At 38.2% G+C, this 24,882-nt stretch overlaps 2 protein-coding genes across 4 annotated transcripts in view; one reads left to right on the forward strand and one right to left on the reverse strand.

The window, feature by feature from the left end:
• Nucleotides 1–24,882, reverse strand: part of LOC307157471 (uncharacterized protein) — a 191,593-nt gene that overhangs the window by 79,202 nt on the left and 87,509 nt on the right. The gene's annotated exons all lie outside the window — the stretch shown is intronic.
• On the forward strand, nt 1,925–19,322 carry LOC307157459 (protein NLRC3-like). 3 transcript variants are annotated; one of them, XM_079869367.1, is made up of 8 exons: nt 1,925–2,044; nt 12,999–13,133; nt 13,241–13,357; nt 13,553–15,421; nt 15,601–15,774; nt 15,870–16,043; nt 17,595–17,676; nt 18,006–19,322. In XM_079869367.1, the coding sequence occupies exons 2-7, from the start codon at nt 13,030–13,032 to the stop codon at nt 17,650–17,652; spliced, it is 2,496 nt and encodes an 831-aa protein (XP_079725493.1). In that variant the 5' UTR covers nt 1,925–2,044; nt 12,999–13,029; the 3' UTR covers nt 17,653–17,676; nt 18,006–19,322. The 3 variants fall into 3 exon arrangements, with proteins under 3 accessions (XP_079725493.1, XP_079725492.1, XP_079725494.1); XM_079869366.1 differs by having other exon boundaries at nt 1,927–2,044; nt 17,630–17,676; XM_079869368.1 differs by lacking the exon at nt 17,595–17,676 and having other exon boundaries at nt 1,990–2,044; nt 18,006–18,070.

A 24,882-nucleotide genomic window follows, 5' to 3' on the forward strand; every position in this document is an offset into this window, starting at 1 on the left:
TGATCAAGAGCTTGCCATTGTAGAAATGGTTGTTGCAAATAATGCAATAAAACTGCATGAAATTAAAACTAGAATTGTGGAGGACCATGAGATATTTGGCTATATAGAAAGCATCAGCCTCACAACCATTACACGGACATTGTCTAAACACAGAGTGCGGATGAAGCAGCTCTACACTGTTTCCTTTGAGAGGAACAGTGAGAGAGTCAAGGAGCTACGACGACAATATGTCCAGATATAGTGTATATTCAATTCAATGTCCAGTTCTATAAGCTTTGCACTTTGCAAGTAGGTAACCTACACAGTAATAGGTTACAGTACAGTATGGTATACAGTAATGACATGATATACATAAACTTTGTTTCAGAGAGTTATGGAATTGGAGGCCAACCAGGCCCCTCATGAATTAATTTACATGAGGCAGGATTCAATCTGTCCAAAAGGCGTCGACGTGGACGAAATATAATTGGAAAAAGGGCCACAGTTGATGTGCCATGACAGAGAGGGGCAAACATTACCATGTGTGCAGCAATGGCAAATGCAGGATTACTCCTTCACAGATGTCAGGTTGGACCCTATAATACCGAGCGCCTCCTTGCCTTTCTCAATAATCTCCACCAGCGCCTGGTACCAGAGCAGGATCAGGAGGGTGAAAACATGAGGACCTTTGTAATTACCTGGGACAATGTTGCTTTCCATCATTCGCAAGCAATAACAGCATGGTTTGAAGTCCACCCAAGACTGTTAAGTCTCTTCCTTCCACCCTATTCACCTTTCCTCAACCCCATAGAGGAGTTATGTACTGCATGGAGGTGGAAGGTTTATGACCATCAGCCACATGACCAGATATCCCTCCTTGAAGCCATGGATGCTGGCTGCAGGGACATCACAGTTCAAGACTGCCAAGGGTGGATCCGACATACCAAGCGGTTTTATCCCAGGTGCATCGCCTTGGATGATATCAGATGTGATGTTGACGAAAACATGTGGCCTAACCCTGAAGATCGCAGGGATTAGATACATTAATTTTGTGCTATTTTTAGTTCCCCCCTTTTTATCTGGGCTTTTTTTGTTTGTTTGTTTTTTCTTGTTTTTTTTTCCCAGAATGCTCTTATATATGATATTTTGTTCACTGTAAGCAATACTGTAAAACTTTTTCTGTTCTATTATACTGTGTTTCTACTGTACCTCCTTTAGTAAACAGTAAAGAAAAAATAACTGATTTGCTTTTTACTGGAATGCGTTTGAATGTGAACATTACTGTACATGTGGACATACAGTTCCCAACCAAGAAATTTAGTGTAAAAGGTGGATTGCATGTTACCTGAAACATAAAAGTCTATGCAGTTTTTCTAATGTCAACAATAGCCAGTATTTTGAAACCTGGTGTACTTTGACTGCATATACCTTGTGAAGTGAAAACAAGTGTTATTCTTTGACAGAATAATTTCATTTTGAGTCAGATTTCCAGTGTTTTGGTAAAGTTAGTGTGTGCAGAGAAACATGTGTTCTGTTTTGAAATGGAGAGTTAGTATATATTTAACAAAATGTGTTTTTGAGAAGAAAATTATCAATTTGGCCAATTGTGTTTTGTAGGTGTAAGTCTTGTGTTAAGAGTTTAGAAAAATTATCTGAAGTATGGGTAAGCGCTTGTTAGCGATTGAAAAAAAAAAAACTGTAATGTGATAAAAACACTAAATAATAATTTGGACTATGTATTGGTATGTAATTTACGTTGGTTTAAGGTGCTGGAAAAAGCTTTAAAATGGACCTTGAAAGTGCTTGAAAAGTGCTGGAATTTGACCTTGGAAAAGGTGTACGAACCCTGCACATGACAAGAAGGCACATGACAGGATCACATGAGGAACAAGAGAAACACATGACAAAACCAGGAACATGACTTGCATCTGAGGCTTGTATTTTAGTGTGTGTGTGTGTGTGCGCGCGTGCGTGCGTGTGCTTCTCTCCCTCTGTTGTTTCCGCTGTGTACAGAACAGAAGCATAAAACATCCCCAGAGGACGAGTGACATGAACGCTTTAGGGGGTAGGTGCCATTTATTTTGACATCTTTTTCTCCTGTTTGTGTAGTTAAGGAGTTAGGAAAGTTCTTGTATTTTCCTTTGTTTTATTGTCCCTGATAAGATATTTAGTTTTCTGGGATAAGGTAGTCTACTTTTTGTTTATTATTTTAGCCTGGTCTAGACCTGAAGTTACTTTTGCGTTCCCAAACATTGTCTAAACTCTTGGCAAAACTTGTTTCTACTCTAAACCTCAATAAAAATAAGAACCAGAGAACTTTTTTAAGTAATCTGTTTGATTATTTTCCTTTATGTTTCACCCCTGAACCCTAGACCTTGGGTCGTAACAAACATATGTGCCCTTTAAGTAGCTGGGGTGTTTTGGAAGTCCAGAAATTCAGCTATTCTGTAACTTTCCCTCCCACAGTTCGAGCCTATGGGCCGTCCTGGTGGTATTGTGGGGGTGGGTCTACTCACTCAGGGCGGGTCTACGCTAAAACTGCAATGTCAGTCAACAGTCATGGGCAGGGCTTGTGCAAAAGTACGTCACATTGCCCCTAATCTGAGAACGGGTTGTTCTGAGACAGTGCTTATGATTTATGGGGATTTTTAAAAAAAGCACTGAGTGGATTTTTATTATTGTATGGTAGTTGTGTACACACACTTCCAACATAGCCTGGAAATCCAGACCTAAATCTGAAAGATTAATGGTCTGGCATCGACTAATGAAAATCGGCCAGCTCGAGGGGCGGCACCAAGCATGCATTTGAAAATCTCACTGCACGCAATTGGATAACACTACGACCAATCACAACAAGCCCCATACGCGTAGCTACCAGTGGAGCTAACTGGTAGATTAGACTCTTGCTGTATCCGGTCAGCAAAACAGCAAAAACGCCCTTCTTGCAAAAGAACGATTCGAACGGCGTCTTCTGTTCCTCTTTTAGTTCCTCTTTTTTTTAAAAAAGCCAAGTCTAACTCGTTCATTGTAGCGGCCAAAGCCGTTTCAAACAACTGGTGTTCATCCATAGCCATCTTGCAATATTTACTAATGACTTCGACGTCACAGCGCTGTCGTCATCTGTTTAGCTGGCCTCTGGCCCGCCTATATCAGATAACCCAATGTGATTGGTGCAGCTCGGATGTGAGCATCATTACTAATAATGATAGATCGCTGAGCAAATTCAACTTTGGATTTCCAGGGTACTGCCAACACACATTTATGTTCAAACACCATGTAAAAGTGAATTTTGCATAATAGGTGCCCTTTAAGTAGTGTAATTGCAATAAATGTGAAAAGACGGATGCGGCAGCTTGAGCAGACTCCAAAATGTGGTCTACTACAACCAGGCCCGTCGCGACAAGGCAGGCAAACCAAGCAATTGCTTGGAGACAACGACTGGTTAAGAATAAAATGCAACAACAAACTGTGTGAGCGCCCCTTTGATAGTCAATGCAGTAAAGTGCAATGACACTGTTATCGGGATCCCCCTCAAGGGGGCCCCTCTCAGTAGTCGCTGACAGCAGCCAGCCAACCACGCGATCTCTGCTGCCGGCAAAATACAAAAACTCCTCGGCAGTTATCATGAAGCGGAATTATGCTTCAGGAAGCCAGAAAAGAATGAAGAGAAAGGAAGAGAAGGATAAGAAAAAACAAGATAGTGGTAAGTAGGGGTGTAACGATACACGTATTCGTATTGAACCGTTCGGTACGAGGCTTTCGGTTCAGTGTTCGGTACGAGGCTTTCGGTTCAGTGTTCGGTACGCATTTTCAAACCGAACGGTTCGTTGTATCATTTTTCCTGCCGACCAAGTTGCGCGTGGCAAGCGCGCTCATAATTTAGAGACGCCGGCGCGACAACATTGCCCAGCATCAAATGTGCAAACGTAATGCAAGCGGAACGAAACTGGGCTACTCGTTATTGTGTGGTTGACGGACCGTTGTTTATCAGTTTGGACCAGTGCAGCGCGAGCCGATCGTGATCATGCGACACTGTTACTACACAGCGCTAATAAGAGATCCAGTAAAGAAAGCATTTGAATTCGCCACAGAAGTAATAACATCGCTGCGAGATCTAGTGAGAAACATTCACATAGTTTGGCAGGAATAGTAGTCTATAATGCCTTCAAGTAACATTACGTCGGTTTTATTTTGACATTATGAATACAATGCCCTCAAATGTTAATCTTAACTAAAATAAACATTTGTTTATAACTACTACAATATTACATTTAATTTTTTCCAAGGAGCTGTTTTGTTTTATATGCTCCTAAGAAGAGTCAATTATAGCTCCAGAATTGCTCAAAGTAAAAAGAAATCATATTTTATGATGCTTGTTTTAATTAAAAAAAGAAGAAAAATAAATAAATCAAGGAAATTGGCATTTCTTTCTTTTTGCTGTATCGAAAACATATAACCGTGTGTATCGTATTGAACCGAACCGTGAATTTTGTTACACCCCTAGTGGTAAGTGATAAATTACACTGGATAAAATAGCTCCACTTGTCTTGTACAAATGGTGTAATTTTGCAGCAGGTAGGCTAGAAAAAATATGTTTATGTTAGCTACCTGCCTGACGGCAAATGCTGCTTGTAACAAACAGTTAGTGCAACTTTTTTTTCGAACGGACGGAATTATAATATGTTTTTTATTGGGGGGGCCTCCATGTCCATTTTGCTTGGGGCCCCCAAATTCCTTCAAACGGCCCTGACTACAACTCTTCCTCTTCTCATGGCTTTTATTGCATGTTCCCTGGGGCGGGGTTTATGTAAATTTTAGGGTTAGTGATGTCACTAAACTCGGGCTTGAAATAAAAGTAATAATTACATTTTTGGCGACTGGAAAAATGCAACAGTGCATGTCTTGGGGTGATGACTTGGGGTCATCAGTCCACAGTAAGCAGGGTCTGAAATAGCAGAATTGTGGCACTGACCACACCAAACATACTGGCCAAAAGTGTTTTTTTTTTTTTTTAATGACCCTACAAGTTTGCTTAAACCATTGAAATATGAGGAAAATATTTGTATAGTTATATATTTTTTTAATATATTTTTAAATATGAGGGAAGAACAAAACACTAAACTTAGTGAAGGTATTTATCTGACAAGATTATTTGGCAAAAAATGCAAACTACAGCTACAGGTTTTAGAAAAACAAAAAACAAAAAAGCTCACAGGAAAAAAAAAAAAGAAGCATACATTGTCTGCTACATAATCATTAATTAATATTTCATTGGTCCCCTCATATTTTTTCATGTGTTCATAATTTGTTTGAATGACAGCCTAGTCAAAAAATTATGTCCACAGAATTTGGCCATGTTTCATTGTATTATCACAAATAAAAAAACAAGTGACTCCAAGCACAACTACACTCCATATGCTTACAAAATCTTTAACACATTTTTTATATTATTTGAATAAAGAGTGAATGTCAATTTTCCTATGTTGGACAATCACTTTTGGCCACTACTCTATGGCTGTTCATTGACTTTCCCACTGACCTTCAAACCATGCGGCAAAAGCAAGCCGCTTTTATGAGTATTTCGGGCTTCCCTGGAGTTGTTTGGAGCCATTGATGGAACTCTTGTTGGCATCATTGCTCCAACTGCAAATGAGGAGACATATCAATAGAAAAGGATTCTGTAGTGTCAAAATTAATTTGTGGTAATTTTGCACAATGCAAAGCAATTTTTTTTTTTTTAAAGGTCCCATTCCATGGATAACTTTATTATTTTATAATGTTTCCTGGGGTGCCCTTATAATGTTAGTATGTTTTTTAGATCAAATTTTTTTATAATTTAGAAATAAAAGGCATTTTTCCTAGCCTGATTTCATCACCTGATTTGAACGCTCTGTTTGAAGGGGCGTGTCTGCTGTGAGACTTCAGTGTAAACGCCCTCTGCTGTGATTGGCTGACATGCTTGCATATGAAATATCTGGCATTACATGTGGAACTATCTGGAAAACTTTTACTATTACAGCTATTATACGTTTTTACTATTACAGCTATCGGGATTAACAAATCGTGAGAAGTTTTTTAAGTATTTAGATCTATTACCATCACATAAAAGTTTGCAGTGATGAGCATTGAGCAGATGACAGTCTGTTGATCGCGTGAAAAAAGATCTTATCATTGCAACGCAGTTTCTGCACTCACTAATGATTTCACCAATGCAAACATGAGGTATATAAATACAGTAAGAGATTCGTTGTGCAGTGTAACAGCGTCATTGATTTCATAACGAGTTTTGGCAAGTGTCCAGATAAACTCGCGCTGTGTGATTGACAGCTTGGGCGATTGGAAAGGGATTGTTCTTTGATCGCTTTCTGTATATTAATCACAGTTTAAGTAAGATTATTTTCATCCTACTAAGAGAAACGATGTGAAGTTGATCGCTACTTCCATAGTAAATCACTACTTACCGCTTGCTGGAATATAGTTGAAATTGCCCCCTTCGTCAGTATGAAACGCTGAGAGAAGCCTGCTTGATATTATCCCAGGTTAGAAAAACAGTCCGTGGTGAAATGGACAGAGCAAACTAACAACTTCGAATTAAACTTTTGCGGTATCCGATTATAGATAAACATCAACCACGTCTGTCGTTCGCCATCAATACGCCTGTGTTCCTGTGGGCGGAGGTTAGTCAGAAAACGGTTCTAGTGACGTCATTAAAGAAGGAAGTAGAGGGATGTAGTCCAATCCAGGCGTTTTTTGTAGGCGACTTCTGTTAAATAAAATATCTCGCTTGGCATTGAACTTTGAGCTTTATAATTTTACAGATATTATTTATACTCTAACAACAACATTACACACTAACTAAAGTTTGAAACATGGGATCACGAAGAACGGGACCTTTAAATAAATGTAAATATCAAAGTCTTCATTAAATTATTTTATTATAAATACATTAAATGATTGGTGTCATTCTGCAGTGACCTCACCCTTGCAGGCTCACTATTGGCTGATTCAGTGGTTGAGGGCGGCCATTTTGGGTTGACATCATTGTAGTACTTAGTTCACAACACTTAACTGTAGGTTCACACGGGGCGTCAGCGTCAACGCTTGACGGAAGGCGTGGCTGAAGTTTGGCACTGACGCCATGGTCATAGCAGCGTCAGCCAATGAAATTAGACAGGAACTCAAATTTATCCTCAGTTTGCTGCTCTTGAACAGGATGAACGTGATTGGCTGCCACCTGGCTACTGTATTTGCATAGAGCGATCCTGATTGGCTGACGTTTCCGTCTGCGGCGCTTCACTGGCGTTGCTCGCGGCAGAAGTTGAAAAATTCTCAACTTCTGCCACGAGCAACGCCAGTGAAGCGCCGCCGACGGATCCACAATTCTTTTCGGCAACGCTTGACGTCACCCATTCAAAGTCAATGGGAAGCGTTGACGCTGACGCCCCATGTGAACACACCATTAAGTGCCACTTCAGTCAGCACTTAAGAAACAGTCTTAGAGTTACTGAAAGTTGCTTTTAGCTTTTTTATAAAAGTCTTAGACAAATCCTACTTTTACTAAGAATTTTTGGACACTTAAGTAAAATCTTAAGACTATTCTTAAGAGCATTTCTAAGATGTTATACATATGGGCCCTGCTATTTAGATTATTGGTCTTAATTAATGACATTTCAAACCTGGTTCATATTTCGTGCTAAATTACTTTTGATATTTTCGCCTTTACGAAAATAATCGCTATACTAAATTACAGTATTTCAAACTGTCCAGGCTTTCCGGTTACTGCATTCAAACACTGCTGTAGCAAAACATTGAAAGCTGAACCAACCATAAGAAAAGTGTAGATGAATGTACCAGAGTATAACAAAATACCTCAATAACAAAAACCTGTTTGAAATTATTTGTATGTGTATTGTACAGAACTTTGTCAATCAATAATCACATTTTTCTGTAATTAAATGTGATCAATCACATCTAACATTGACGTTTTAATATATTTTATATTATAATACTTTCACATTGAATTTTGAATATAGATATTACAGCAAACCGAACATATGACAATGTCTGATTTTTGAGCACAGATCAGAAAATGAAGGCTGAGAAATATATTTTATAGTTCTCTATGATGTCTTCACTGTCTATTATTACTTTCAGTTCCTCTCTGCTGATGCAGTTTTGGTCAAAGTCATGTGAAATTGGAGTTGGTCTGTCTTGGCAGAAATACAAAATTCAGTTCAGTCACATATAGGGTTGGGAACCGAGTATTTGTAGTGTTTTTTTTTAAATACCGTAACCGTGCGGAACCGGTTCTGGTGTGATGTGTGGGCGAAGTGCTGAGTGCTTATCCTTTAATAGCAACGTCTCACCTCATGAATATTAAAATAGTAATGAAAAGACCTTGCGCTACTCCTATACACTCTGCGTCAGATATCAATGCAGAGAGAGAAAGAGCTGCACGATTAATCTTTAAAACATCTCGATCTCGATTCCACTCAATCTTACTTCAAAACAAACTTCACACCAGAACATTGCGCTGTCGCTGACACAGAGAGAGCAGTTGTCAATATATAGGTATGAAACAGCTTTACTTTCACAGTCTTTTCAACCACACAGTATCAATATTTCTGTGTTACAAATATTCATATGATCACTGAAGTACTGAGATATAAGTTTATAGTTTGAGTATAAACACGGATGTCTACGGTTGCAACCAAAGTAGAGTAAATTACTTTTTGAATGTTGCTTCAAATAATGAGTGTTTCGATTTCATCGGATGCTCCAAAGCGTTCATAAGACAAGTGACTGTTTAACCCTCTGGGGACCAAAAACGCGCCCGCGCGTTTTGCTCGTTTTTTTTTTTTTAGCAATGAAAATAAACACTAAATGCTCTGTTAATTTTGATCTTTCATTTTCGTGTAATACATCAATCGATCCTGTTCAGTGTCTATTTTTTTCTGTATACTCACAATAAAAATAAAGTGTTTTGCTTTTTGACAAATAAAGAAAAATTAACATGATGCGATTTCTGCCTTCTCTCTGTCAGTAAACTCCCATTTGAAACGCGTTCGAAAATGATCTATAACTCCGCGAAAATTCAGTCAAACAGGCAAACAGACCCACGGGCATAAAGCTTGAGATCGCATCTTTTAAATGAAGTCATTTATATAAAAAACAAATATTCTCAACTTCTGTAATCTGTATAAAAAGAGAGCGACTCCAGTCGACCTCATTACGAGATGATTCACAGTAATGTGACCACGCCCCGGATTCTGAGAACCATTTCAGAGCTGTGAAACGCCCACATCAGCTGTAAACAAAGCGCGTCGCGACTCCTCGCGAGTGAGACATTATAGCCTACCTTATGGAGAAACGATTCCTCAGAACAGTGCTGATGAGGAGCAATATCTCCTGAAATGAGGAGCAGATTCCGCTGAGGAGTGAGGTAGGCTGTTTTCTTTTCTCACGTGTGGAATAACGTTATGGAATAACGTTAGTGTAGGCCTATGTAAACCGCAAAAAGATGAATCCCATTTCTATAATATGACTCGCCTTTCTGTGAGATGAATGAAGGGGACATATTTGTAAAGACTGTTTAGCCTAAATATGAATCGCGCGTCTGTGTGTAAAATAATAAACTGCTTTGCTATAGCCTACTGAGATGAGTAAAAATCGACTGGAATATGTTGAAATAAAATGTATTTGTATAAGCAACGTATTAAACTGCAAATTAGCATTTATATGCCCTAATATTTCATAAAAACAACATTACAGTCAGGCGAAGTATGAAAGACAACATTTTGTTGACTTGACTAGGGTACAGTTTTTAGGCTACTGTAGAATATATCGCCACATCAAAAAAGCTTTTGTTTAGCAATTTCTGCTCATATCTAACGTTATTAGAGGTGGGCATAGATTAATTTTTTTAATCTAGATTAATCTAGATTAATTTTGAAATTAATCTAGATTAATCTAGATTAAAATGGCTCATTTGAATTCTGCCGAAGGCATTCAGAATATGTGTGCTACCCAAATAATGACTATAAAAGTAAGTCTTTGTGAACCGGTTTCTCAAGCCAGGTGGCGTATTAGACCAGGGGCTCATCTCCTGTTTCCACAATGCATCACAAACTGCTTGAGAAAGCTGTTCTACTCATAGAGTGTAAAGGTTACTACTGTACTGTTACAGTCCATAGGCAACATTAGGTAGGCCTATGTTATTATCAACTACTATAGGCTATCAATTAGGGATGGGCGATATGGCCTAAAATCTATATTGTGATATACATTGCAGCCTCTTGCGATAACGATATACAGTATATTATAATAAAACCATTTCAGAACAGGTTACACAGACCCTGCTAAACAACTGCTAAATGTATTTTTTTTAAAGGGTATATGTAGTTTTGAGAACATATATTGTGCAAAACTGTAAGTATACAACATAATTTTGCAGATAAATAAAATGTAAGTACAATAGCTGCAGAGACTTAAGTAGGTCTAATGTTTATTATAGCTTTGATCTTATGAAACCCCAAATTTAAAGTGATAATATTGTCTAACTAATGTCTTTTCCGTTAAAAAGAAACACAACAACGATTCTTAAAATCGGGCATAGACAGAGATTATGTGTTAACGTTACACCACTAAGATATATTGGAATGAGAATAATACGCGCGCGCTGGTATTCAGTGATATCATGTTTCGTTTTGAATTTGAGGTGGTAGAACGGATTAGTCGTGTGTTAACTTACCGAACCGTTACCCCACACACTCTGTCTATAGTTTGCTGCTGTTTGTCGGACGGCTTAAATCCGAACCAAGTCCAAATAATGGATGTTGCTGCTTTCACTTTCAGCCGTGTTTACTTAAGATGACGACGAATATGCGTTGCAGCCGGGTTTACCTCGCGGCCGCGGGTAGATTGCGTCATCATCTCCCAACGCAATTTGGGGAATAGATTAACGGCGATATTTTTTTTATCGCGCGATAAGAGTCTCGCGTTAACGCAGCGCGTTAACGCCGATAACGGCCCACCACTAAACGTTATATATATATAATATATAATATATAATATATATATATATATATATATATATATATATATATATATATATATATATATATACTATTTTTGTCAAAAATAAAGTCATAGACTAAGATGTTAGATGTTCCAATGTTGGCTATATTCAAACTAATGAATACATATGATAAAATGTAGGCCTATAATCTTTTTTTTTTTTTTTTTTTTTTACAAAGAAAGAGTACACTTGAAATATTGTTGAAATTGTAATTATTGTTGTAATTGTAAAATTTTTAATAAAATAGCAAAACATATTTACAAGAGAGATGTAAGCGAAATCTTAAATGGTCAATATAAGTCTTCTTCTAAATACATCTTTTGTCCTTGCATTGTGGCTCAGTCAGTGTCACACCTGAATGAATGGGCATTAGGCAGAGTCATTATGCAGAGTGGGTGGGACAAACTACTCCTCCTCCACGCCCCCCGCGCATAATGGCTTTCCAAGCAAAACCTGTTTTACACCATTTAAATCAATGTATTTTGTTTTGTGAATGATAAAGCCAGACCATTTTCACATAATTTTGAAGCTAGAACTCAAAGGGACAACATCCATTAGTGAAAAGTCTTGTGGACACATATTTAATATGTGTTTTGTGGTCTTAATTCAGCAACTTTCATTTTTATTTTTTCCAATAACCACGCATAAACATTATTCTCTTAAAAATACAAACATCTACATACACGTTGCTCGCATATTATGGTAGCCCTGTTTGTGCTATATAGAGTGAATTTACACCTTAGCCATTAACATGTTTATAAATAACTGAAAAAACCACAAATGTCAAGGCATGTCAGAACATCTCAAGGGCCCCAAAAACACCTTGGTCCCCAGAGGGTTAAGCTGCAGTATGTAACCTTTTTTTTGTTCAAAATTTACAAAATGTAATGAGGGAGTAGCCTACATCATGAATGCATTTTCCAAACCGTGTTTTTGTATTATCCTGAATCACTATGGTAAGCCTATATAATAACTTGTTTATTTTCAGACTACTTTACACTGGTCGGCACCGCTGCGAAGTAGCCCAGTACCTGCATGACTCTTCATAGACGTAGACAGAGAGAAGGAGCTCTGGCTACAGTGTTCTTTCACAAGAAGCTCGCAGTTTTAGTGTTTATTAACCGCTAGAGTGCCAAAAGTTACGGACTGCAGCTTTAAAAAATGTATTTGTCATTGAATCATTCATTCAGGAGACTCGCTCAAAAACGCTGATTCATCCAGTAATGAAACAAGTGAAGTCTTTATGAATCAATCATTCAAACTGAATGAAATATATTCTGTTTCACCTGTCTGGATTTTACAAAAAAATTCTAAATATGTTGAATTTGTTGTCATTACCAGTCTGTTAAACTCATTTGACAGGTATTAAGAAATAAACACTAAAACAGCTGTTTGAATTGAGTATTGTGCATTTTTTCCTTACTACTATTTTTTTATTAGGCTAGTTGTTTAATAATTTTAATGGAATCGGAACCAGAATCGACAGGTATTAAGAAATAAACACTAAAACAGCTGTTTGAATTGAGTATTGTGCATTTTTTCCTTACTACCATTTTTTTATTAGGCTAGTTGTTTAATAATTTTAATGGAATCGGAACCAGAATCGTTTGGCAGAACTGAAACCTGACAATTTCTTAAGATTCCCAACCCTAGTCACGTCTGTCTTCAATGTAAGAAAAAGCAAATATGTCTGCGAAGACAAAAAAGCAAAACAAGAAAAGGTAGTAATAAAGACCCCTGATCCCTAATGAAAAAGAGATGTTTTGAATAGAACATAAACTCTTTTTTAATATAAAGGTTATACTACATTAAACTGTATGTTTGCTTTATTATTATATTATATTATAGGTAAAAAAAAAATAACAGTACAGCATTTATATAATAGAATATAGTACAGAAAACTTTTAAAACATAAAAGCTCTAAAACAAACTCTATTTTTAGGAAATGAGAATTAGAGGACGCTGACTCTAGAATGAGTTCTCCATCTCCTGAATCAAACTGTGTGTCATTGAGGAGTGATCAGTCCATGATGAATATTCCCCTTGAATTCAGTGATGCAGTGACCTCTGACCCAAAGTGAGACACTATTTTTGCATTTAACACACAATTTTAACTAAGTATATGTAATTGGTGCATTCACAGTTTAGCTAGTACTCTAAAATGCCATTTTTTTCTTTTGTCAGTATCAGCAGGAGACAGAGATCAGAGTCCGCAGAACCCAGCTGTGTGTCTGTGAAGAGCAACACATCCATGGATCACCCATTTCAATTCAGTGATGAACCAGTGACCGCTGACCCTCTGTTAGTATAAACATGAAATTGCAAATTCACTGTAGTACAACTCATATAAATAGTGATTTAATAGACTCTAATGAAGTAACACTAATGTACTTAAGCATTTGCATACAATCTAAAATCAGTATCATATCATATTGATCTATAATGGTTACTGTAATCACTGTCATTTTGTTACTCTTTTCTTTTTAATTTCAACAGGAAGGAGATATATGAACCAATTAGATCTGTGCCCCCATCTACATCCCACTATCAGACCCATATCAGACAGGTAGAAACTGAAGCAGTCCTGCAGACACACAAGCTGGAGACTGGATACCTGCAGAGAGTCAAAGACCAGCACAAAACCAGCATGAAAAACAAGTATGAGAGATTATTTGAGGGAAACCAGCTCCAAGAGAATGAAGCCCTCCTGAGCAGGATCTACACACAGCTCTACATCATAGAGGGAGAGAGAGAAAGAGTTAATGAAGAACATGAATTTTTACAGATGGAGAAAACACAACACTCACAAGACAATGCAATCTACTGCAATGACATCTTTAAAAACTCACCTGAACCAGGATGTGAGGATAAAGACCAAATCAAGACTGTTCTTACTAAAGGCATCGCTGGAATTGGAAAAACCATCTCTATGCAGAAGTTTGTTCTGGACTGGGCCGAGGGAAAAGGTAATCAGGATGTAGATTTCATGTTTGTTCTTCCATTTCGAGAGCTGAACTTGATTGGAGATCATCAGTACAGTCTCCACAGACTTCTGCTGGACTTTCATCCTGAACTTCAAGATGTGGACTCAAAGATTTATGATGAGTGCAGAGTTGTATTCATCTTTGATGGTCTGGATGAAAGCAGAATTACACTGTTTTCAGATGATCAGAAGGTTTCTGATGTGACTGAGACTTCATCAGTAGGTGTATTGATTTCAAACCTCATGAAAGGAGAGCTTCTTCCCTCTGCTCTCATCTGGATCACCTCCAGACCAGCAGCAGCCAATCAGATCCCCAGCAAATACATCAACCGTGTGACAGAAATTCAGGGATTCAGTGAGCCTCAGAAGGAGGAATATTTCAGGAAGAGAATTAGTGATGAGCATCAAGCCACCAGAATCATCTCACTCATCAGAAGAGCAAGAAGCCTCGACATCATGTGCCAGATACCCGTCTTCTGCTGGATCACATCCACTGTGTTTCAAATCATTCTGAAACTAGATCTCAGTGCAGAAATCCCTCAAACTCTGACTGAAATGTACATCCAGTTCCTGCTGATTCAGATCAACATGAGGAATCAGAAGTATGAAGAGAGAAATACAGAGAAATTCCTGCAGTCTAACAGAGAAGTGATTGTGAAACTTGCTGAACTGGCTTTTAAACAGCTGATGAAGGGCAATGTGATGTTCTATGAGGAGGACCTGAGAGAGAGTTGCATAGACGTCACTGATGCCTCAGTGTATTCTGGGATTTGCACTGAGATCTTTAAGGAGAAATCTGTGATAAATCAGAGAAAAGTCTACAGCTTCATTCATTTGAGCATCCAGGAGTTTCTTGCTGCTTTCCATGTGTTTTACTGTTATTTAAACAGCACCATGGAGACCCTTAAGGTTTTTGATTCAATGTATAATCTGCTTAAAGGTGTAGTAGATAAAGCCCTTGAGAGTGAGAATGGACATCTGGATCTGTTTCTGCGGTTCCTGTTGGGAGTCTCACTGGAGTCCAATCAGAGACTCTTACAGGATCTACTGAAACAAACAGAGAACAGCTCAGAGAGCATCAAGAAAACTGCGCAGTACATTAAAGAGAAGATCAAAGATGGACATGAACTCTCCACTGAAAGATCCATCAATCTGTTTCTCTGTCTGCTGCAAGTTAAAGATCAGACTCTGTCCAGAGAGATTCAGGAGTTTGTGAAATCAAACAAAAATCAGAAACTCTCTCCTGCTCACTCTTCAACAATTGCCTACATGCTTCAGATTTCAGAGGAGGTGCTAGATGAGCTGGACCTTAAGAAATATAACACATCAGATGAGGGTAGAAGAAGACTGATACCAGCTGTGGTCAACTGCAGAAAAGCCCTGTGAGTGATTTAATCCTGACTTTCTTCAAGATTCTTTATGAATGAAAGTTTCTGTTGTCATGCCAAGTAAAACATCTTGTATCATTTATTTTCAGAATGGAATATAGCTGATATTATTGAAATACCCATTATAGAAAGAGGTTAAGAATTTAATTCTTATGTATTTTTCTCTTTTTCAGTCTCGCTGGCTGTAATCTCTCTGGTCAGTCCTTTGAAATTGTGTCATCAGCTCTACAATCCTCAAACTGTCTCTTGAGAGAGCTGGACCTGAGTAACAATGACCTGCAGAATTCAGGAGTGAAGCTGCTCTCTGATGGACTGAAGAGTGCAAACTGTCAGCTGGAGATCCTGAGGTATTAAGAACAAAGAAGAGATAATGTACAGTCAGTCATAATGGTAATGTGTCTGTAGATGTGTGTCTGTAGATTATATAACTGTGTGTCTGTAGGTTGTCTGGCTGTATGGTAACAGAGGAAGGCTGCAGTTATGTGTCTTCAGCTCTGAGTTCAAACCCCTCACACCTGAGAGAGCTGGATCTGAGCTACAATCATCCAGGAGAATCAGGAGTCCAGCTGCTAAACAACAAACTGAAGGATCCAAACTACAGACTGAATATACTTAAGTATGTGTAGCAGTAAGAGCCTTATTTGGTTTTACAGTAGATTGCTAATACTGTAAATCTCAGTTGATTAAAATAAAGTTGAACAAACTGTGAATATTACCCACTTAAATTTAAATGCCTAAGTAAATTATTGCTTAAATACAGTGTTATGTCACGCAGCATAATTCCTATAGCACTTCATACAATATAGACTGTTTCAAAGCAGCTTCAGAGTAATAAACAGGAAAATAATATAATTTTGTTGCAAAGTTTTAAATTATTAAACAAATACAAATTCAGCTGTAAACCAGCTCTATAGAGAATAATAGGGGGTGGGGCTGAATTTGTATTTGTTTAATAATTTCTATCTGGGCAGCAGTAGTACTTTGTAAAAGATACAAGATCCTAAACAGTCAAAATAATCATCAAAGATGAGGATATTGGGCCTTCAGAGCCAAAGCAGTATGTATAATTTCTGGTCACACTTTAGTTTACGGTCCAATTCTCACTATCAACTATAATTTTTGACATAATTACTGCTTATTAATAGTAAGGTAGTTGATAAGTTTAGGTATTGGGTAGGATTAAGGGATGTAGGCAGAATAAGGCACTAATATGTGCTTTATAATTACTACTAAACATCTGAAATCCTAGTAATATGCATGCTACAACTAGTTAATAGTGAGAATTGGTGTCACAGTTATGTTCAGTTGAACTTGGTTTGCACTTTTTCCCTGCCTGAGTTTGTTACCATAATGACCTAGTTAAGTTAATACTTCCATTCAGCTGTACACCTCAATAGGCCCTGAGCACCAAGGTGCGAGGACCCTCTTGGAATTGACCTGTTTATATCGCTTTTATTTAGTTTTCCCTGCTTCCGTTTGAGTTTGTCTGGCCTTGTCTATGCTATGTCCTTGTGTGAGTAAAGCTAATCCAGTGTTCCTGAGTATATATACACAGATATCAAGTCAGAGGCAGCCCGATCAAAAGTTGGATTTGGGATTGTTCAGGCTCTGACGCAATCGGGAGCAGGAAAATAGTTGTAATGACACCACACAATTAAGGATTTTTGTGACAAAAAGGAGGTTGCGAGAAGCCTCGAATTGGGCCACCCCCCCCTAAATCGTAGGGGGTTGCAAATCGTGCCCAAAATCAAGCTTAAAATCTTCAAGTATGTGGCCAGCCTTAGAGGATAGAATATACAATTTATACAGTATAAAAATCATTATGTCTAGAGAAAGTCCCTATAAAACATGAAAACCCAACATGTGTGTGTCATGACTCGTATGCCTGCATGCAAGATGAGGGTCATCTAATGCAGAGTTCAGACATGTTACAATAGTCTCTGTCAGATTATCCGATTGTTACCCCCAAGATCTTGTCTTGGACAAGAAAGCAGGGTTTCCGCGTAGTCGTCCACTATGACACACTATACATGATGGATTGTGCCAAAATCTGGCTGATATATAGTATTCTTTTTTTTTTTTACCACTCATTTTAATTGTACCATTATGTCACTATGTGCCAAAATAGTAAAATCATTTCATTAGTATATTGAATATTATTTGTTAGTGTGTGTGTGTGTGTGTGTGTTTGTCTCATTTTAGTTTGGACCATGGAGGACATTTAAGGATAAGACCAGGCCTGAGAAAATGTAAGTCCACACACGCACAGGGTTATAATGTTTTATGGGGACATTTGCATTTTATACTGTACAAACTGTATATTCTATCCCCTGACCTTAACCCTACATCTAAATCACAAAAAAAAAAAACTTTATGCATTTTTACATTTTCAAAAAACATCACTTAGTACGATTTATAAGCTGGTTTCCTCATGGGGACAAAAAAATTCGGATATTACCATCTTTGTGGGGACAAATAACATAGGGTTTACCAGGACCACACACACACACACACACACACACGCACACGTACATATTTAATGATGTCATTGATGTTCTGATCTGTCTTCTGTGTTCAGATGCCTGTGATCTCACACTGGATCCAAACACAGCACACACTCAACTCATTCTGACTGAAGGGAACAAAAAAGCAACATTTGAGGCAGAGCACCAGCCGTATCCTGATCATCCAGAGAGATTTGTGACCCATGAGCAGGTTCTGTGTCGAGAGAGTCTGACTGGACGCTGTTACTGGGAGGTTACATGGGTTGGCTCTGGTCATATAGCAGTGACATATAAAGAAATCTGCAGGAAAGAAGGGAGCGAATGTCGGTTTGGACGCAATGAAAAGTCCTGGACTCTTTTCTTTTGTGATAAGCTGTACACTTTTTGGCACAATAGTAAGAACATTGACATACCTGCTCCTTCACCCTCCTCTAACACAGTAGGAGTGTATCTGGACTGGTCGGCTAACATTCTGTCCTTCTACAGCATCTCTGACACTCACACACTCACACATTTACACACATTCACCCCCACATTTACTGAACCTGTCTATGCTGGATTTGTAGTTTATCCTGAGTCTTCATTGTCTCTGACTCAGATTGACCTGCAGTGAGAAACCACAGAAATTCATATTGAAGCCATTTTCCACCTCTGAGCAAAATTAAATTAAAATGAATTATGACATTGCTTTCTTTCTTACAATTATGAAAGTTGCAATTGTAGGCTACAGTTGGTACTTAACCTGAATAATACTTTTACCGCCACCGTTTCAGTAAAATTGGGGGTGTGTATTTGCTGCCTTTCACTGCTAAGTGGCGCTACAATCACAGACTTTGAAAAGTGTCAGTTTATTCTCTCTATTGCGTAATCTGCCGCTGCGTCGCGGCTCATTGAGAGCTGGTATCAGATAGCTACAAATTTTTAGTTAAACGACTTCATAATCACAATACTGAAATTAAAGTTCAAATTTAGAACTGAAACAAATGTAGGCTTCTAGTATTGCATCAGATTTAAGCAAAGCAGGCTAAACGTTAACATTGTGTGCCCAGTTCTTCTAGGCTGCATCTCAGGTTATATGCATCTATATAATAGGTATTATACTTTGTGTTATTTTAATTTGTTAGTAGATTTATTAACTGAAACATAACAGTGAAATAAATTAAACAAAATGATTAATTTAAATATTGTCAGGACTTGCTAACCGATGTTAGTCAGCAGCAGTTGTGTTTTAGCATTCTTTATTATTTTAAGCTTTCAGACGATAGTTCTGTGGTCAATGCTACAACATGTTCGAAACTCAGCTATATAAACTGATTCCATAATTTTGTCTCTAGATTAATAGATTAATTTGTCGAAAATAAAAACTTTTGAAATGTGCATTTATTGATTCTAAACACTTTTAAGAGCTTTGTTATTCATTGTCTGTCATTTTTATTAACAGGCTTTAGACGATACATTGTAGCCATGCTGTTAACCGATGTTGGCCAACAATATTTATGTTTTACCATTCTTGATGCTAGGTAACAGTTTATTAAAGTCAAGCGTTTTGTTTAATTAATAATGGCACATTCCAGTAGAGCCTCTGTTGCGCTGCACAGACGACAAAACCCGAACGTGCTGTTGAAGGCAGATTATCAGATGATCGCACCAGAAAATCACAATGGCCTGAACATGATGAAGCTCGTCTTTAATCTGCTAAATTAGTTTTGTGAATCATTCACGAAATTGAGATGACTGACAGTGATACCATAGCAACGAAAGAAAATTTTCAAAACCGATCCATAGGCCTACATTAAACAACTCCGAAAAAGACTCAGAAAAAGAAAGAGAATATAAATGAGAAATATAGAATCTTATTCTTGCAACATTTTAAATTTGTATTGCCAAAGAAATTTCAGCTTTGCTGTGTACAATTAAAACAGTACAAAATGAAAATAGTAGGCTACAAAGCAACATAAATTATGAACAGTTGCTTTCTTTGCCTCTCTTTCGCAGATGCGCTGGATCTCTTTTTGCAAGTTTCTTTTGTCGCCCTCACTGCACGCGCCTGGTCTCTCTCGAGCTAAAGCTAATAAAACTGTAAGTCACTGCGTGTCACCAATGACAAAAAACAACTGTAACAAATTATTTAGCCTTTGTTGCTTCAAAGAAACAGAATGCCTAGTTGAATTCACCTTACAATAAAACGAGGTTGATTGTGAATTAAAGAGCTCTGTATCTGCTGATCACTCGCATTCGTTTAGTTGGCATGAATGCGTTTCGGCAGTAGTTCATGTTTAGATAATGCCAGATTGTTGACAATCATACACACTGCTCAAACATTCTAAAACTCTACAAAACCAGTTGAATCAACTGGATTGAACACTTCAAATAAAATAAAAAGGGCCTACATTTGGACACATTGAGAGATTTATCCTGAAAGGAACTTTGCCTGCTCTTTAAGAGAAGCGATAAAGCCACTTCACTGGCCCTCCAAACCCCCCACATGCTATCTGAGTCTGAGACTGACTTAAAACAAAGAGAAGTCGCAATTCACACTTAAATTCTAGACATTAGCCTATTCTAGACATTAGCATTATTAAAGTGTTGATAATGAAGGAATTTAATCATTTAGGCTACTTGTAGTAATATTTCTGTCATAAAAGTTTATCAATTAAATATTTCGTTATTTCAATGATTGAAGAATTAAAATCAGTTTAGACCAGCTTTTTCCAAGCAAAACGAAATACAAACAAATTGTTGTATTGTAGAAAATGTCCAACGCAGTATTAAATTACACAGATTTTTTTGGGATCCTTACAACCAGCGTGCAATTTGTGGATAAAGCAGAGTTTTTTTTTTTTTTTTTAAATAGGCCTAAATCTCAAACCACAGTGGGTATTTTGTGTTTCTGTTAAACTTAATACCATTTATAGAATAATTATGAAACAATATCGCACCATTTCGACAAAGAAATTATTTGATCTGTTTTATACATTTTAATTCAGGGTGATTTAGCTACATTTAATTAGAGCGAGATTTTTACCCTTGTCCTTTCCTCATTGGGAAGCGCTCATACACATGTTTGAGTAGATCCTCTGCGCCTCTCGTTTTTATATGGATTACATAATCAGATATTTATTCACATTTAAAGCTTTAGACATATTTCTTAGCGTGACTGAGCTGAGGCAAGTGGCCTTAGTTCATTTTTTTGACTCCAGTTCCCGGAGACAGAGACGACAGAAAACGTTTTGTCGTTACCCTATTGTAAGTGTAGGCTACTGTACATGAATAAAAGTAGACCTTTTACAGTTTTAAAAGATGATATCTTGTCTGTATAACCAAAAAGGACGGAGTATATTAAGTTCTTTTAGCTGTTATGAGAAAACTAAATCCAAGTGAACACGAATTCAACATGCCAGAATAAAACCCGATTTTAGAACAATGCGTAGTGCCACTCGGCCTGGTGTGCCAAAATACTTAATTAAAAACTTCAATATTTCGTTCAAAACAATCCCAAAATGCTTTGTAAGACATTTTCAAAAGCTGTTTATACATTAACCCTCTGGGGTCTGGGGTGTTTTTGGGGTCCTTGAGATGTTCTGACATGCCCTGACATTTGTGCTTTTTTCAGTTGCTTATAAACATATCCTAGTGATCTGAGTGATCTGTTGGGTTTATATTCAGTGAGCATATCTGCAATATATTGAGGTCCTAGGCCATTGAATGATTTATATACCAGTAATAATACTTTAAAATCAATCCTAAATTTAACTGGGAGCCAGTGTAAAGACCTGAGGACTGGTGTGATATGTTCATATTTTCTGGTTCTGCTCAGAATCCTGGCGGCAGCGTTCTGTGTGAGCTGCAACTGTCTTATGGTCTTTTTGGGAAGGCCAGTGAGGAGTCCGTTACAATAATCCACCCTGCTGGTGATGAAAGCATGAACAAGTTTCTCTAAGTCTTGTCTGGAAACAAAGCATCTAATTCTTGCAATATTTTTCAGATGATAGTATGCTGATTTAGTTATTGCTTTGACATGACTACTGAAACTAAGGTCTGACTCTAGTGTCACACCAAGATTCCTAACTTGATTTTTAGTTGTTTGACCCCTAGAGTGAAGGTATGCGTTAACCTTGAGAACTTCATCTTTGTTTCCAAACGCAATGACTTCAGTTTTGTCTTTGTTTAACTGAAGAAAGTTTTGACACATCCAACTGTTGACTTCATCGATGCATTGGCACAGGGAGTCAATGGGGCTGTAATCGTTAGGCGATAGGGCTAAGTCGAGCTGTGTGTCGTCTGCATAGCTGTGGTAAGCAATTTGGTTCTTTCTCATTATTTGGCTCATTGGGAGCATATACAGGTTGAACAGGAGTGGCGCAAGAATTGAGCCTTGAGGGACTCCGCATGTCATGGATGTCCACTCAGACTTATGGTCTCCTATACTCACATAATAACCTCTCCCATCTAAGTATGACCTGAACCATTTTAGGACTATCCCAGAAAGCCCCACCCAGTTTTCCAGCCTGTCAAGAAGTATGTTGTGATCGACAGTGTCAAATGCAGCACTGAGGTCGAGTAGTACCAGCACTGATAATTTGCCTGAATCAGTATTTAAGCGAATATCATTTATTATCTTTATGAGCGCTGTCTCTGTGCTGTGGTGTGGTCGGAAACCAGATTGAAAATTGTCAAAGTATCCATTCGAGCATAAGAATTTGTTCAGCTGATTGAGGACAACTTTTTCAATGATCTTGCCTATGAAAGGAAGATTTGAAATCGGCCTATAGTTGCTTAATATGGTCTTATCCAGATTGTTCTTTTTCAGGAGGGGCTTGACAACTGCAGTTTTCAGGGAGTTTGGAAAACTCCCAGAGAGAAGTGAGGCATTTACCAGTTCTAGAAGATCTGCTTCTAAACTGTTTAACACACTTTTGAAAAATGATGTGGGAAGCATGTCAAGAGCGCAGGTTGATGTTTTAAGGTGCTGTACGGTTTCTTCCAAAATTTTGCCATCAATTTCTTTGAAATCAGACATAGTAACTACTTTCTCAGGTGGTCTGATCTGTCTGACCCCAGCGCAACTCGATGTGCTGATCACCTTTCTGATATTATTGATTTTCTCAGAGAAGAAAGAAGCAAACTCACTGCACTTATTGTCTGAGAGCATTTCACTGGGAATCTGACTTGGGGGGTTTGTCAGTCTCTCTACAGTAGCAAAAAGAGTGCGTGTGTTGTTTAAATTACTGTTTATAATATTTGAGTCTGTCTAGCTTTGCCTAGTTCCATATTGAAAGCATGGATGCTGTCTTTGTAGATGTTATAATGGACTACAATTTTTGTCTTCCGCCACATGCACTCTGCTTTTCTGCATTGTCTTTTCATATTTTGCACTGTTGTTGAGTTTCTCCAAGGTGCTTTTTGTCTGCCACTCTTCTTCCTGACTTTCACAGGAGCAATATCATCAATTACACTTTTAACTTTTGAGTTAAAAGAATCAAGGAGAAAATCAACAGAGTCTGCAGATATGCTTGGTGTTAAGGATATAGCCTTCATAAATAGTACACTAGTGGGTAACACTTTAGAATACTGTTCCTTCATTAATGAATAATTACACAGGAACAAACGAGTAACGAATTATTAACATTCTAGTTACTACTATTAACTAACAAGAAACTCTGATTAACAAATTATTAAGTAATAGCGCTCAGATGAATGTAGTAGTTTATTATTAGCTAATCAATAACTACTATTTTTTTCATACCTCCCAGAGAACTACTATCTACAGGTTCATAATTAACATGAATAATGCATAATTTATAATAAAAGGTAATGGTAACCCACTAGTAATGACTCAAGTATTACTACATCATTCTAAAGGAACTACTAATTATTTGGATCAGTATTCTAAAGTGAAAAACATGATAACTATCTAATATTGACTGAAGTCATTGTAAGCTTTTGAGATTTTTGTAAGATTTTGAATAGCAATTCCTTCCAATGGATTTGGTAACACTTTAGTCATTACTAGTGCGTTCCCATGATCTTCACTTTAGAATACTGATCCAAATAATTAGTAGTTCCTTTATAAAGATGTAGTAACACTTGATTCATTACTATCCAAAACCTTACAAAAGCCTTAAAAGCTTAAAAAAAAAAAACTTCAGTCAATATTAGGTTGGTATCATGTTTTTCACCGTCGAGACGGGTGTGGCTAACCTCTATAAAAGGAGCTCGAAAAGGCTGATTCACTTGATTTTCATCTCTTCAGCGAAGCTCACGCATCGCTGGATCACGAGGAAGCACGCGTCGTCTGAGTGACATCAGCGCTCGCCCCTCTCAGACTCAGAGGCATGCGAGTGCTGAACTATTTGGACGACTGGCTGATCCTAGCTCAATCACGATCACAGCTCGTGGAGCACAGAACCATTTTACTCGATCACCTCGAGAATCTTGGTATCACAGTCAATTGGACAAAGAGTTCGCTGAACCCCAGTCAAGCGATTTCGTTTCTGGGTACCATTCTGGACTCACAGTCTATGACAGCGCGGCTGTCGCCACAGCGCGTGCTGCACATTCAGCGCGCGGCGAGATCCTTCCGCTGCGGCGCAACTACCCCGCTCAGGAAGTTTCAAAGGATGCTGGGTCTCATGGCCTCAGCATCGCCAGTTCTTCAGCTGGGCTTGCTCCGCATGCGCCCTCTGCAGTTCTGGTTGAGAGCGCGAGTACCGCGCGGAGCGTGGGTGTCCGGCCGGTTACGTCTCAAGGTCAATCAGAGCTGTGTGGCAGCCCTGATACCTTGGATGGCGGACGACTGGTACCGATCAGGTGTAAGCCTGGGGACTTCCTCGGGAGTGAGGATGGTGTCGACAGACGCATCCACCTTGGGATGGGGAGCGCTGCTCGAGGGCAGACCGTTCTTCGGCCTGTGGTCAGAACGAGAAAAGCTCCAACATATCAACTGCCTGG

The sequence above is a fragment of the Squalius cephalus genome (genome assembly GCF_949319135.1).
Source record: "Squalius cephalus genome assembly, chromosome: 4".
Lineage (NCBI taxonomy): Eukaryota > Metazoa > Chordata > Actinopteri > Cypriniformes > Leuciscidae > Squalius > Squalius cephalus.